The sequence below is a fragment of the Alexandromys fortis genome, unplaced genomic scaffold (assembly GCF_014885135.2).
Source record: "Alexandromys fortis isolate MF-2015 unplaced genomic scaffold, M_Fortis_MF-2015_v1.1 scaffold_191, whole genome shotgun sequence".
Lineage (NCBI taxonomy): Eukaryota > Metazoa > Chordata > Mammalia > Rodentia > Cricetidae > Alexandromys > Alexandromys fortis.
The window spans coordinates 2570458-2587180 of NW_026068064.1; the positions used below are offsets into that span (position 1 = coordinate 2570458).

The 16723-nt window shown below is 45.8% G+C and overlaps 1 protein-coding gene across 1 annotated transcript in view; it reads left to right on the forward strand.

Moving 5' to 3' along the window:
* Retreg1 (reticulophagy regulator 1) overlaps positions 1-16723 on the forward strand; it is a 125670-nt gene that overhangs the window by 35406 nt on the left and 73541 nt on the right. Inside the window, exons 2-3 of the mRNA XM_050120480.1 lie at positions 5915-6021; positions 12469-12499. Of these exons, the coding sequence (XP_049976437.1) occupies positions 5915-6021; positions 12469-12499 (138 nt within the window). The remainder of the gene's footprint in view (positions 1-5914; positions 6022-12468; positions 12500-16723) is intronic.

Sequence of the window (16723 nt, forward strand, 5' to 3'; positions counted from 1 at the left end):
AAGGGTGGGTATGAGTTCTACGAGATAACACGACCATCATGATCATGGTGGTCACACACACAGCAGCTTCAATTACCCATTCAGGACCTGCTCAAGACTGGGCCCTTCCGCAAGGCATCATAGATAGGCTCCACCCTTTTCTGAGGAGCTGTTAGCACTTAGTAGTTGACAGCAACGCTAGTTTGTGGGTCCAAGTGTGATTATTTAGAAGGCAGACTGGTTACCTGTTATCTCGTTTGTGAATATGGCACACGTTAGCCAACACCTTCAGGAGAGTATCAGGGCAATGACTGGTTTTGTTAAAAAGTTGATTTATAGTCCTTTGTATAGTTTTTCTGAACACAACATCTAATGTTTCCTGTGTGTATTTAGTGTTTGCTGTTGTCAAAGATTATTATAAGGTTGCCTCAGAGGAACTTGGGAATCACCAGCCGTGAAGGGGTAGCTGGAGGGTCAGTAAAGACAGTGCTATGGCAGATCGACACACATCACACGTTTGCAGACTCCTGAGGGTTAAATAATGCCTGGAAGGAAGAGTGAAATGACCTCGTTCATGAGGCACTGGCAGAAACGAGTGAATAAAGAACAGTGGTGAGCCGGGTGGTGGTGGCGCACGCCTTTAATCCCAGCACTTGGGAGGCAGAGGCAGGCGGATCTCTGTGAGTTCGAGACCAGCCTGGTCTACAAGAGCTAGTTCCAGGACAGGCTCCAAAACCACAAAGAAACCTGTCTCGAAAAACCAAAAAAACAACAACAACAAAAAAACAAAGAACAGTGGTGAGCATTTGTCCGCCTTGCTTAGGCACTGCATTTTCCATGCAGTTAAAAACATCTGAGTTCCAGGATGGCGAGGGTTACACAGAGAAACCCTGTCTTGAAAACTAAAAAAAAAAAAAATCTTTTGAGTTGAGACCCGGCAAGCATAAAGGGTTGTCACCTCTCAAGAACCCCTGAACACACCACCATACACCAAAAAAAGAAAGATCCAAACCTGATGGGACCCTAGATCCAACTGCCAATTATTAAGCTAGCCACAAGGTACAGGAAAATGTTAAGCTGTACCACCAGAATTCAGTGAGCAGCTCCCAGAATCTGGGAGACTTTGCTGAGAAATGACTCTGTTTCTTCCACCGTCATAAACCGTGGCATCAGAGAACAGAATCAGCTGTACTTAAAAACCGTGGCAGCAGGCTTAGTGTAAGGGAGGAACAAGACCACAGAGGCCAGTTTCAGTTTCAGTTGCTAGCATTGCTGGGTCGTCTGTCTGTCTGTCAGTCTTTCTCTTTCCATGGGTCTGCAGAAGTGGCTCTGTAGAGATGAACGTGGACAAGGTATGGGATGGTACTGAAGATTAACCAAGGGACTCGGGGGGCAGGGGGAGGCAGGCAGCAAAACGGCTCAGCTGGTAAAGATGCTCGCCCCAAAAGCCTGGTGACCTGAGTTCAATCCATGTAAAGCCTTTACATGTTGTGACGTGTGTCTTCACACCGTACACACAATAATTACAAATACAGATTAAAGTGTTCAAACTAGGTAAAGGGAAGGCTGCTCCATTGTAAAGTACTTGCCGTACCAGCGTTAGGATCTGAGTGTGGGGCCCCAGCACTCATGGAAAGTCAGCACAGTGGTTTGTACGTGTAATCCCAGTGCTCAGGAAGCAGAGAAAGGAGGGGCCCTCTGGCCAGGTTGTGAGCTGAAGAAGCAGTGAACTCCCAGAACCCAGTTAAATCTGCGTTTCTTTGTATCCAGAGACTGAAATGGTTCTTTGGCAGGCTCTGAAGAGATTTAAACTTCGGTGAACTTTCTCTCTCTGGGGCTCTGCCTCACTCTATAAAGGCCATTTTGCTGACACACGCTAATCTAACACTTGACTCTCAATTGACCATGGGAGACCCTGTCCCCAGAACTAAGGTGGGGAGCGATGGAAGCAGACTTTGATGTCAGACTCTGCCCTGCTTCCTACGTACAGACGTGCACAGGTACTTACACGAGCACGTATACATAGATACGGCTCTGAGCACACAAGGATTAAGGCGTGGCTTTCCACATAACAGTGGAAAATAGCTTTTGGGAGGATAAATGGCAGCATTTTCAGATTAAATTACTTGTTTGGAATTTTCTTCAAGTATTGGGGTGGGGCATGGGGTGGGGATATGGAAGAAACGTGATTATGGGGGTGGGGATTGCTGAAGCTGGCGTAGTAAACACTGGCCTCTCTTTTTGTATATGTTTGAAACTTACCGAAGGGATATTTTTTCAAATGACACAAATTATCCAATAACACAAGGCCTCCATAATATCAGGTAATTCCTTTAAAATGAACAAATTAAATGCATCAGTGTTTCCAAGATTTTTCCATTTCAAATCTTAAGTATAAAAATTAAAGAACTATGGATTTAAAGGACAGTGGGGACATGACTTATATTAAACATGATGCATGATTGAGACACCAAATATACACAGATTTTTCTGTATGTGTGTTTATTTACCTTTAATATTTGCTTCTCTATTCTGTGTCATCCTTTGGAGCAACAGACAGTACCCTACCAAGGAGACAGTTAAGCAGTCCCACACATTTTGGCATCAGTTTCCAAGCAACCGTCGATGCTGCCGTCTCAGCTGACCATGGATTCTTAATGACCAACAAGACCCTTAGCTGAGATGCCAGCTGGGCCTTTGCCCAGGACACAGAAAAAGGCTTCTAGAGTGTTTTTTGGTGTTGCTATGGCAGAGCTCGCCGAAGGAGGTCTGTGGGTTAACGTCCTGTCATTACCTACTTTTTTTTTCTTTTTATTAATTCCTGGAAGTTGGAATTCCCACAAGAAGGACAAGCAGTGACTTCCAGAGCTTCAGCTAAGTCGGCGTTTCTTCATCGTCAGCAAGAGACTGAAATGGCTCCCCGGCTGGCTCCGAAGAGGTTTAAACTTTGGCTCTGCCCCACTCAGCAAAGACAATCCCCCTGACAAATGCTAACCTAACACTTGATCCACGTGCGTTACAACTCATTAGTGCATCTGAGTCGGGTCTGTGGGTGAAGAGATTCGATGGAAAAGATCTGTGGTCAGACGGGGGCTGAGGACATATATTGCCTCCTGAAACTCGGGCTTCACTGCGAAATATTTCGTTGTGAATACATCTTGCTCAATGTCGTGGATATACGCATATGAAAATGTATAGCGCTGTGTACAATAAAAAATGAAATATTTTGAAGAATGAATTTTCTAATAGTGGAGTTATAATAAAAATCTGGAAAGCTACCTTTCAGTATGATTTGGGGAAGTCTGTAAGAATCCAGCACATGGACAATGGCAACGGTTAATTATAAACTCAGGCTAAAGAGATGGGCTTGGAAAAAACAGACATCAAAACACAGCATGTGTTAAAACAAATTTAAAAGGTAAAAAAATAATGTGTCCCTGTGCTGCATGGTTTGATGTCAACTTGATGTAAACTAAAGTCATCCGAGAGGAGGGAACCTCAGTTGAGAAAATGCCTCCATAAGACCTAACTGTAGGCAAGAATGTTGGGCATTTTAATTAGTAACTCATGGCGGAGGGTCCAGCCCACTGTGGGTGGGGCTGTGGCTGGTGGGCCTGGTTTTATAAGAAGGTTGACTGAGCAAGTCATGGGGAGCAAGCCAGTAAGCAGTGTTCCTCCATGGCTTCCACACCAGCTCCTGCCTCCAGGTTCCTGCCGTGACTCCTTTTGGTGATGGCGAAGTACAAGCATGACCCCTTTCCTCTCCAGTGTGCTCCGAGTCATGGTGCTTTATCACAGCAAGAGAAACCCTGACTAAGACAGCTTCAGAACACTCATTTCGAAGCCCTGACCTTGTCTACCTGTTCATTTCACTGTCCCGGTCACATAGGCATTTAGCATTAGAACCAGAATAGAAGATGGGTTGTGTGTCCCTTTCTGATGCAGGGCTTTATTTACAACATGACCCAAAATCTTATGTAGAGTCACTGACCAAATATATTGCATAGCACTGTAGAAGGTAGCTTGATGACATATTTCCTTCCTAGCCCAGCTTACCCTCCCAAATCACTTAGCCTTTCTTTCTTTTCTTTCTTTCTTTCTTTCTTTCTTTCTTTCTTTCTTTCTTTCTTTCTTTCTTTCTTTCTTTCTCTTTCCTTCCTTCCTTCCTTCCTTCCTTCTTTCCTATCTCTCTCTCTCTCTCTCTCTTTCTGTTTTGTTTTTTCTGCTCCCTGCTTTCTCTCCATAGCCTGTGGCTTAAAGGTCACAACCCTATCTTCGAAATACCAAATGGAAGCAATTTAAAGAAGGAAGGGTTTATTTGGGCTCGTGGTTTAGGAAGACACAGTCCCTTGGCTAAGTAAGGCCTGGCAGCAAGATGGTGTGTCAGCTGATCACATGGCACCCACAGCCAGGAGCTAGTGATGAATGCTGTTCTCAGCTCACTTTCTCTTTTTAATCAGTTTAGGACTCCTTCTTTGGTTGGGCTTTGCCAGCTTAGTCTGTGTTTGTCTGGTTACGAAGTTCACAGCACGCAGTATACATATATCCTCTCTCTCTCTTTGGTTTTGTGAGTCTGGGTCTTTCTCTATAGTCCTGGCTGTCCAGGAACTCATTCTGTAGACTAGGCTGTACTCAAACTCACATAGATTCTCCTACCTCTGCCTCTTGAGTGCTGAAATTAAAGGTGTGTGCCACTGCACCTGGCTCTTCTTTATAGGGCCATGCCATTAAACACTTTTTTTTTTTTTTTCCGAGACAGGGTTTCTCTGTAGTGTTGGTGCCTGACCTGGGACTAGCGCTTGTAGCCCAGGCTGGCCTCAAACCCACAGAGATCCTCCTGTCTTTGCGTCTTTGCCTCCCGAGTGCTGGGATTAAAGGTGTGCGCCTCCACTGCCGGGCACCATTTGTTAAGCTAACTTTTTTCAGGGTCTCTGAGTGCATCAGGTTAATGTCAGTTATCACCTTGGCCAATTAACATGTGACAAGCAGGCCTCATCCTCTAGTCCTCATGGAAGAGTCAAAGCTCCTGACATCTTGGTGAGGCCTCTTCCTTGTAGGTCTGTCCAAACATTTTGCAGGTATAATGCACTCTTTATGGGAAGGGGATTAGAGGGTAGTGATCTTAAAAGAGGAAGTGCTAGCATGTTGGATCCTTAATGCTATTATATTTTGCATGTGTGTGTGCATTTGTGTGCATGGGTGTTTCCTTGTATGCAGGTGTGTGTGTGTGTGTGTGTGTGTGGTGTGAAGGCCCAAAGTTGACATTAGAAGTCTTACTAATTGTCCTCTACTATATTTATTGAGGCAGAGTTTGTTTCTGAACCCAGAGTTTGCAATTCTGTCTAGTCTCTTTTAACAGGTTAGACCAGGGATTCCCTGCTACTGTTGCCAGAGTGCTGGGAATATTGGCAGCCACCACACCTGCTTGGCTTTTGCATGGTTGCTGGAGATCCCAACTCCAGTCCTCACACACAGCAGCTGGAAATGACCTTTATTTCCTATGGGGGTGGGGCACTCCGGAGCACACATAGAGAGGTCAGGCCACTTGAGCAAGCTGGCCCTTCCCTTCCCCACGGGGGTTCTGGAGATCTGACTCTGTCATCAGTTTGGCAGCAAGGGTTTTAACCTGCTGAGCCACTTTACCATCCCTCCTAATGCCATTCTTAACAGGCAGGGCCATCCCCACAGCTGCCCCATGTTGCTAGAGCATCCTGGAGCCCTGGTTCTCTGGTCAGTCAAAAACTCAGTTCCAGGTCATTCCCGTCTGCACTGCAGCACCCAAACAAAGTAAGACCCGAGAGAGAGAGAATCCCCTCTTCAAATTAGAGGACTAGGCTTGTTTCTGTGGAAGTCAACTTAGATTTAAAAAAAAAAAAAAAAGAAGAAGAAAATCTTCACACTGAGGAGGTGATTTGTCTGTTTCTTGCGGTCCCAGGTTCCTTGCGTTGACTCCGTGGAGAGTTTATCATCTCAGTTCCGTCATGCTGCTTGGGCGTGTGATCATGCAGATCATCAAGGACATGGTTCTGTCTCGGACAAGAGGTAAGAACACTCAGACTTGACTTCGGTGCATTTTAGTTCTAGAGTCTAAACGTCTGGTTTTTGTGCCGACATATTGACCCTTTGAACGGGAGGCTCGTGCAGACACGGCTTTCTCCACTTCCCTTTTTCTCCGTCCTTCCCTGCCTTCCTCTGGGCTTCTGAGACACGGCCTTGCTCTGTACCCAGGCTGGTCTGGAACTCTCAGTGGTCCTCTTGTTTTAGTTTGCTGAGTGCTAGCGTTATAGGAATGAGGCAACATATAGTCTGGGTTACACATACATGCATATACACACGCATGCATGCGTGCACGTGCACACACACACACTCGTGAACGCATGTGCACACACACACAACACACATTTCAGTGCTGGGGTTTGAACCCGGGGCCTTGCACATGTTAGGCAACTGACGTACCACTGGACTGCATCCCAGCCTCTAATGTATTTCATGATTCTGTCTCTTGTCAGAGCCAGGTAAACGGTCCACGTGTGCTGGACTTTTCCTTGGGTTTAAGCTACTTCTCATAGTAGGGTGACATTTAAGCGGGCTGCTGTGAGAACAACAGTTAGATATTTACTCCGCCCTACAACTTCACACTGGGCCACTGGGAAATGAGCGTGTTTATGGACAGCTTCCTTTCACCTCAGTGAAGGAAAGCAATGAGCTTAAAATGACTGAAAATTGCATAAAAGTTTTGAATAATTAATGACGTTGAAAAGAGAATCAAGTGTAAAAACTACATTTAAAAGTGAGAGTTTGGATTATTTTTAATGATTGATAAGTGTCTTTAGGAGCTGTGTAACTATAGCCAAACCTTTTGAATCACTTTTAATGATTGAGTAGTGATTTAGGAGCTATGTAACTATATTCAAACTGGAGTGAAGCTTTTCTATGCCTCTTCTGCTAATGTTTGAACTAGTTTTTGTAAATGGGCAAAAATCTCCTCTAGATATAATGTGCCCTATGAGTCTACGTGTATTAAGATCGATTTGATTGAAATCACAAAGAGGAGGCTTTGGTTAGAGTCCATATGGACTGCCGTGCATAGGAACTGCCTGATTCCCTGTCATGGGGGTATTTTATGAAAGAGGCACCATCTCTCAAATAAGACTTGAGCACCTGATCTGTGATTTTACTAGCGTGGTGTTCATGGATCAGCTTTAAAGCCGGCTCATGTGTAAGTCTGCCCAGTTTTAAAACCAAACCCCAGCTCATGTGTAAGTCTGCCCAGTTTTAAAACCAAACTACCACAGAAACAATTTTTAGAAAGATGGTTTTACATTGGTGTGTTCAGGTTTGGAGGTAATACTTAACCTTGCTGGGAAGATAAATTCATTTTACTCTAGTTTAGGTATTTTACAAATCCATTAATTTAAATTACATTCATACATATATGTACACACACACACACACACACACACACACACACACACACGTAAAAGGAGACTGCACTTTGGTTTCCCGGCCACCCAGACCCGAATAATCACACAGAAAATATATTAATTACAACACTGTTTGGCTCATGACTCAGCTGTATTTCTGGCTAGCTCTTACATCTTAAATTAACCCATTTCTATTATTTTCTGTTTTACCATGAGGCTTGGGTTTGTTACCTCTTGCTTCTTAGGCAGCTACACGGTATCTTCCTGACTCCGTCCTCTTTCCTCCTCTATCTCTACTTGGATTTCCTGCCTTGTTATAGTCTTCCCTGCGTAGGTCAAAGCAGCTTCTTTATTAACCAATGGTGATAAAACATATTCACAGCATACAGAGGGGAACCCCACATCATATACACACACCCCCTCTTCTCCCTCTCTCCCCTTTTCTTCCCTTTCCCACCTTCCCCCTTCAGAGAGGAGGCACCTAATTTCCTCACTTTCAACCCAGCAGCATTTGCTGTTGTTTCCCAGCTGCACTGAGGCTTCTTGAGGCCCTGGAAATCCCTGCGTTTCTGCCTTGATTTGTAGCCAGTAGAGGAGGACTCTGTTTTTCTGAACATATTGTGTGACACGTTCTTCCCTGACTGAGGAGAATGAGAGAAGACAGAACCATTCGCAGGTGTGTCCAGCAGCCCTTAGAGCGAGCCGACCGCTCAGAAAGCCGAGCATCTTAGTATTTTCTGCTGTACCCTCACTTTGCCCATCACTTAGGGACAAGTTAAAAAGAACAGACGAATGAGGAGAGGGGCACGAACTGGAGGACTTGGCTTCTGAGTGCAGGGCCAGAGTTGAAAACGGGGCTGTTTGGAGTCCTCAGGATCTATTGCTCTAGATCCTCCAAGGTCGTCAGTTTTCAGTTTAACCAGCCGTTTTTGTGGTCGCGCAGTGGAGAACTTACTTATTTGCAAACAATATCCTTGAAAACCTTCTACAGGCAAAACTGTTTTGGAAAACCTTCATGAGGTGGAGTTGACGTCTACCAGCCTGGAGACCCTCTAACTCTTAGGTCGGGGCTGACAAAGCCGGCCTGGAACTCCAGCTGTTTGGGGCTCAGGCAGGAGGATCAGAAGTTTGAGGCCTGCCTGGGCTGGAGAGGAAGTGCAAAGCCACAATGGGGCTGCTGATTGAGATCCTGTCTTAAAATAAAAAAGGGGATCTAGCTCAGCAGTGCACTGTTACCAACAAGCTCAGGCCTCGGGTCTGGTCCCCAGGAGTGCTAAAACCAAGAGTGACAAGCAAGGAATAGTTCTTGAGCTAGTTCATGTCCATTCCTAGCTACGGAGAAGCCATGCCGTAGATGTTTTCCTGTGGCTGTGCTACCCCAACAGTAGACAGTCCTTCTAACATGGCTCTGGAAGTCACCAGTCAGACAACACATCGGCAGGTCTGGATTCCTCCTGGGGGCTCTAGGGACAGACCCTTCCTGCTCTCTGCCTGACTTGGATTGGTGGCGTTGCCTCCTGGCTTTGCAATCCATCATCACTGTCCCAGCCTCCATGACCACATCAGCTTCTCTTGTGCTTACGTCGGACCTCCCTCCGTGCTAGCTACCAAGAACGCTTGTGATTTTAACTGGTGCCACCGGGATGACCGAGAGTCTTCTCTGTTCTTAGCCAGGTGGCACCTGTCAAGTCCCCTTTTCTCTGTGAAGCAGTGCTCACGGATGCTCAGCCTGCTTTGATGACTGAGCCACTTGATTCTGTAATAGCAGAGAGCCCACACTCACACCGCAGACTTGAATTCAGTTCAGGTAGAAGGCTACAGTGAGTGAACAGCCCATCCAGGGACAGTCTCCCTGTTTAGCTGGCACAGTCAGCACATCTGTCTTCTCAACAGCCAGACTACGCTGAGCATCTTTCATGCCAAAGCTAGTTAGAAGCACCAGATTCTAACGGGGATGCCTTCAGGCTGGCCTCTGCCCTCACCCTCTGCAATAGGCCCATCTTTCTCTCAGGGTTTTCACTGAATGATGTTGTTCTGAACAGAGCATTTCTATACATGAAAAAAGAAGGAAAAAAAGATAGACTTCCTTCTGCTGCTTTCCCAGAACTCCCCAGTCACTGGCTGGAGAGACCCTAGGGCCTTCCTTGGCCTCCTTAACAAAGACTCAATTGAGCTGCATGAATAGCTGGCTGGAGACAGCAGCAGGGTTTCCAGCCCCCGACCGTGCTGGCTGCACTAGGCTGCTCTCAGGAACACGTCGACTTCGTTGCACGGTCACTGTGGAGGCTTCTGTGGTAGTGCCGTAACTCTGGCCAGAGCTGTCAGTCATTCTCAGAAGCCCCTCTTATGCTGACAACAGCAGCTAGCCAAGTGAAGCCTTGGTCAGCAGAGCTTTCTGGGACCTTCTGTCTCGTTCCCTCTCTCGTCTGCCCACTTTCCACATTCTTGGCTAAAGATACGGACCTTGCCGGTTATGAGCTTAGCTCTTCCCTCCCCCCAAATATATTTTTACGACACTTCCCACATTTTGTGTGTGCATTACTGAATAGCTGATTGTGACCTTTTTCATCTCAGGAGACAAGCGCTCTACCCCCACAGGAAAGCAAGCAAACCCCACCCTGTCTCCTTTCTGCTCCCCACCATTCTCTCTGACACACCCAGGTACTTCATGAGAAAGAAACGAAAGAGAGCAGAGATGCAGTTGAGTCCGTTTGTCTGTCTTTGTGGATGCTGCAGGGACCCAGGCCTGTGGTCTGTGAGTCGCTGCAGCCTCCAGCTGCACAGGCTCCTCTGTCTGTCGCAGACCTGGAAAGTGTGCACTCCTGCCTTACTGGCGGCTCTCGTGCATCCCAGCAGTGCAGCTCACCCACAGGCTCCGAGGCGATCTTCTGCAGTGTGTAGAATCCCCCCTGCATCCTCAAACTTGCCTGTGACCATCGTGTCCTTTCCCCTCATGCTAAGTAGGGTCAGCCTTCTTCATCTCAGGCTTTCAGGCCTTCAGACACTATCTGTGAGGAAAGTAGATGCCCCCGCCTCTGCCAACAGCTGTGTTGGTGGTAGTTCTTATAACCACTGTGTCTTTCTGTCTTCTCTTCTGTGAAATCTACACTATGATGCCACAGCCTGCAGTCTCTTGACTGTTGCGGTTAGACCTAGTTGAGACTGGATCCATGGTCTCTAGTTCTTCACGCGCTCTTCCTTTACTGTTCTTCTGACTTGGCTTATCTAAGGCCTGAATTCAGTAGTCTCTGTGGTAGCCACTTGTCTGCACATAGGCCTTGGAAACTCTGTCAAGCCACCACCTGAGAATCCCCGGAGCCAGTACACTCTGCTCACCCTCCAGGTTTCTCTGCTTCTGTGGAATCAGCTCTTTACTCTTTCCCTCCTTAGCCCTTTCCAGTTATGCAGTGCTTTGACGCCATCTGTGCCAGAACTTCCTTCCTCTATGCAGTCCACACTGGAAGCGATTTCATTCTCCCTGTTCTCTTGGACCTCAACCGTAATCATCTCTGCAATTCGTGACAAAAGGCCAGCATCTCATGCTAGCCCCTCTGTCTCTACTGTTGGCTCCAGAATTGTTGGGGAAATGCGGTGAAGAGGGAAGGTAGGCTAACATGGGGTGAGAGGAGACTGCTATGGTTTCTATTCGTATCCACCCCTAGCTGAGTCCGAAATATCACTTAGCACCGGGGGTTAAGTTGACCTCATTACATGTTGTTCAACTCCAGGAAATTTGAGTTATTCTAGAAGGTACAGAAAACAGTTGTTCCAGAGACCTAACAGAGGACCTCTAGTCTCTTAACATGAATGATGCGTCCCTATGGTCATGCAACCAAGGCAGTAAAGGAAACCAGATTAATTGCAAAATTGAAATTGTCCAAAGAATGGGAAGCCATAAGCAACGTTTTCCTAGCAGTGAATGGTGTGAAGAATTTGATAGGGGATGTTCACTTGATAGGGGAGATTCAAGAATACACAGGGCAATACCTTTGACCTTTGGCTTGATGGAAAGTGCAGAAAACTTCTCGTGGTTATTTATTGAGCTTCCTTAAATCTGGTAGCTGGGAGTGTACTTCCAAGAGTTGGTCCAATAGAAATAGCCCCTACAGTTTTGAAAAACAAATCTCTGTCTGTCTGTCTGTCTATCTATCTATCTATCTATCTATCTATCTATCTATCTATCTATCTTCTACCTATTTATCTATCATCTATCATCTACCTATCATCTCTATCTATCTAGTTATCTATCTATCTATCTATCTATCTATCTATCTATCTATCATCTACCTATCATCTCTATCTATCTAGTTTTCTAGTTATCTATCTATCTATCTATCTATCTATCTATCTATCTATCTATCATCTCTATCTATCTAGTTATCTATCTGTCTATCATCTATCTATCTATCTATCTATCTATCTATCTATCTATCTATCTATCTATCTATCTATCATCTCTATCTATCTAGTTATCTATCTATCTAGTTATCTATCTATCTAGTTATCTATCTATCTATCTATCTATCTACCTACCTACCTACCTATCATATCATCTATCTATCTATCTATCTATCTATCTATCTATCTATCTATCTATCTTCATCATTATTGTCAATTACCTTTTTTCTGTTGATTTCTTTGGAGCTTAGATATAAGTTTTCAATATCTGAAGAGTACGTCATGCCAGTTTCCCCTTCAGTCTCTCTTCCGTTTTTCCTCCTTGACAAGTCACGCCTTCTGCCCTTTGTGATGTATGATGGTTAACCCCTCTTGTGGAGTCTTATACTGTCCTTTAACAGCGCTTTTCCTTGAGAGCACGTGTTTTCTGCCCCACTGGTCAGTAAGGTACCTGGGGCAGGGACAGTGTTCTAGAGTGTTCTGCCTTTATGACATTTACTCAGGTGTTCTGGAGACTGCCATCTGCTTCTGCCATGGGAACAGACATGGACACTGTGTGGTTGGCCTGTAAATGTCTGCTTGAAGAAGCTTGGGAGGTTTCTAAGCTGGCAAATGCTCCTGGGAAGTGACAGCTTGCTTAAGTTTCCCATTTTACTTCCTATTGCAGGTGCGCAGTTGTGGAGAAGCCTCAGTGAAAGGTAGGGAATTTCTCCTCCAGCGGCGAATGGACGTCTGGGTGGTGGGGTGGGCAGGTGACTGAGCTGCCGATGTGGATCACTGAAGCCATGCTGTAGTGACAGGGACCTAAGTCTCTATAATGGTTTGTAAAAGTAGGGAACAATGACAGAAATTACAGTGACGCTAGAGATGAGGACAAGATGGGGAAGCCACTCTGGGGATAAATGCATCTCAGCGGTGGCCAGGCAGTGGGTTTGTGAATCACTTGTGTGAGGAAACGGCAGTGTGGAGAGAGGGGTCTTTGTTTGATGTTTTCCCTCAGATTCGTGACAGGTGGTACAGTGGAAGAATGGGTAACGTGAGGTACAGAAGTCCCTTGGGAAGTTCCAGAAGGGCTGGTCGTGCCGTCAGTTTAGAGGGCTTGAGAGAGGAGGAGAGAAGAAGGAAGGACAAAAGCCTTCTAGATGTGAAGCTACTTGGTCTCTGCCACACTAGTGCTTCATCGCTCCCTTGTCTTGACCTCATCTGCCCTAAGGGAGGTAGGTGCTTCCAGGTTAGGGCAGTGGTGAGAGGTCACTGTATGTATGAGAGATAAGAAAGGTGGAGAAAGCTGAGGATTGTTGTATGAGGAGTGGCGGGCTGTGTCTCGCTGCCCAGCTAGCTTAGCCCTGAAATAACCACACAGAAATTATATTAATTAAATTACTGCCTGGCCCATTATATCTTGCATCTTCTTAGCCAACTCTCACATTTTATTAATCTGTGTTTACCACGAGGTCATGGCTTACCGGGAAAGATTCAGCATGTCTGACCTTGCGGCTTCATTTAGGAACTTATTTTTTTTTAAAAAAAGAACTGATTTGGCCACATATATTTGTGCCACCTAAGAAAGGATGGTTGGGGATACCTAATTTATGCCAGAGTGGACATCAGAAAATGAACACACAGAGAGAGGACCCGAATAGCTGCTTCCATGAAATTCCCATGAAGGAACGTTGCCCCCACCTTCCTTTCCCATGCGTTGAGTATCCGGCCTAGCTGTGCTGCGTCACTGCAGCTCATGAAGTACGGGCAGTATTCCTCCTCCTCTCAGCCCATACTCTCCATAGGATTCCTGAGCCACTGGTTGATGCCGTTTTCCAGTTCCAGGGCTCCACTCAGCGGCCTTACTACATCCGCTGTCCTAGTCCTTAAGCCGCTCTCAGCGGTGACAGTTTTCTAGACTTCCCTCGTTCGTGTGGATGTAGAGCCATGAGGCATGCTGGGTAGGTGCATGGCGGCATTTATTACTGCCCAGCATTTGCCTCAAGCGTTTCTCACAATGACAGGGCTTGGACCATCGAGAGAAAGCATAGGCAGGGCAGAGCTGTAAACCATGAACTTTAAGGAAGGACAGAAAACTCTGGTGTCCTCAGGAAGCCTGAATAATGGAAGTGGCACGGACAGGGGTTGGTGCCATCTCATCACGTCAGCATGGTTTATGCCTGTTGATGTGACCGGGAGCCCTGGTCTACGACTGTCCCCGAGTGAGCTTTCCTTTAGAGATGGTGTCTTTTGGGAAAGCCGGGTAGCCAGAAGGCTGCTGATGAGAACACAAGTCAGACAAGAGGATCCGAGTTCCTGAAAGAGTGTTCTAGAGGCATTCATGTGACTCCAGGTCCATACCAGCTACATGCTGGGCCACCGGAAGTGGATTATGCTTCCTGTGTTTTCCATACATTAGGAAAAAGTACAGAGGCTTGCTTCCTAATTGTGGTGGCTGTAAGATTAGACCAAGGGACTCAAAGCAAGCACAGCCTTGTGCTCTTTGATGCAGAGTTCTGTCAGGGTCTCTGACACTTTTGTCAGTCAGCGTGTGTTGCTGTGCTTTGGAAAGCGTCCATCAGAATTACTGTGGCAGTTCACAGTAGCTACGTTATGGTACCAACTTACGTTCAACCACAGAGAAATGGATTTGAAAGATGTGGTATATATACACAATATAGTTGTTCTCAGCCAATAAAAGACATACAAGAGAATGACATTACTTTGTTTTCAGACAGACACAACTAGAACTGATCATTAGGTGAATTAAGCCAGTTTAAGAAGGACAGCTGTTGTATGTTGTCTTCCGTCTGTGGTTTCTAGATTTTGTGCAGTTACATCAAATCATGTATGCATACATAAAACGGAAGTAGACAAGGAACTGTCTGGGGGAACCAAGGGGAGAAAGAGGAAGGAGGTGATGGCACGTCAGGAAATATGTTCAATGTACAATCTATACTTGCATGAACAAAATTTTAATATAACTAAATGAAAAACTAAAAGAAAATTCACATGCCAGAAATTAACCCCCTAAGAAAGAGTGGTTGTTCTGTGTTACTGTAGTGGTGGGCCCTAGTGGGAAGGGCCTACATCATGAGGGCTCCTTCTCGTAAGCGGAAGGACCCTGGTTATAGAGGGGATTGCCGCTGGGAGATGCAGCCCTTGCTGTATCTTACTGCATGGTGCCTCTGGTCCAGCAAAATCTGTACCACCGATGCCCCTGATCCTGACCTTCTGTGTTTCTTCGCTGTGGTTTCCAGTGAGGCACACCCTTCGGGACCTTAGTGGTGGTAGTTTCTAATATTTCTGCCTCAGTTTCCTAGGTGATAAGTTGTTATACATATTCAGTGGTTCTCAGTATCTGGTCTTGGGTGTGTATATGTCTTTTTTTATGTTTTTTTTAAATTCATTTTACATACCAACCACAGTTTCCCCTCCTCTCCATCTCCTGTTTCCTCTCCACCCCCTATCCACTCCTCAGAAAGGGTACAGGGTTCCCCACGGGGAGGCAACAAAGCCTGGCACATCAAGTTGGGGCAAGACCAAGCCCCTTCCTCCTGCATTAAGGCTGAACATGAAATCCCACCATAGAGAATGGACTCCAAAAAGCCAGCTCATGCACCAGGGATAGATTCTGGTTCCATTGCCAGGGGCCCCACAAACAGACCAAGTCACACGACTGTCATTCACATGCAAGGGCTTAGTTCAGTCCCATGCGGGATCCACAGCTGTCAGTTTAGAACCCGTGAGTTCCATCTTCATCCAGTTGGTGAAGGTGGCATCTGTATGCCTGTCTTTAACAGTGAAAATAAAATTAAAGAAGAAAACAATTTACAGATTAACATACTTGATGGCAAGCAGATCATTGGAGGTAGAGGGGGAGGCACTCTGTGCTCATGGGAGTCAGGTGGGTTAGGATCTTTTGTATTTTTTTTTTATTCCAAGTTCATGGGTATTAACTCTAACCCTCCTCCTTGGCAGTGGCTGGTCATTGTCCCCCACTGCCCTTTATGCAATAGCTGAGATACTCGGGTTCCTCAATAAGGCTTAGTTTCCAGTGTCTGCTTTCAGTTTGGGCCTGAGCTCAGCATGAGCCTGGCTTCTGTCTGTGGGGCGTTCTCCAGCATCCCTCATGGAGCTGGTGATACGTGGGGACACATAAGCATGCTTACAGACTTCAGACGTTTAAGCACTCTGTAGACTCTGCAAGTGTTTGCACCGCGGCAGCTCATCATGACAAAGCCGGCCTCTGATTTCCAGCAGCAGCAATGGTAATTGGGCCTTTTGCTCAGATGCCTTCTTGAGTCAGCCTAAGTACCCAGAGCAGCCATTTGTGCAAATGTGACTCCAGTGAGCATGCTCCGAGACCGGCTCATCCCTCCTCACTTGTTTGCTCCCCAACAGGAGCTTCACAAATTGTGTGTGGAGTTTGCGCAGCAATTGCTCTCAGCTGAACTGAATTAACAACCTTTGTGACGCCGTCCTTGTATTATTAGGTTGAGACCCACTCTTGAGTCTCAGAGTAACTTTTAATTTCTACAAAACCATGGCTGTTCATTTAATAAAATCCTCTGTTAATAGATGATAATGCCTACATTCTGCCTTTTTCTTCATGTCCACCTTCTTTTAAAAATGAATTTGCCCCAGGTTGTGGTGGTGGCACGTGCCTTTAATCCCAGCACTCGGGAAGACAGCTAAAGCTGCATAGAGAATCCCTGCCTTGAAAAGCAAAAACAAAAAAAAAAAAAGGAGAATTTACCTTCTGTTTAGCCAGTTTTCCTCAATAGACATGTTAAGAAGAGGTCTCTTAAATTGTTGCCATTGCAATAGTTTTACCTAGTTCTTCAGGAGTTTGTTCATTATAACCCAAATTAAAGGGCTAGGTTTTCTTCACCATTAAGTCATTTTATTGTTGAGAATCAATTTATTTTAGGTTTATT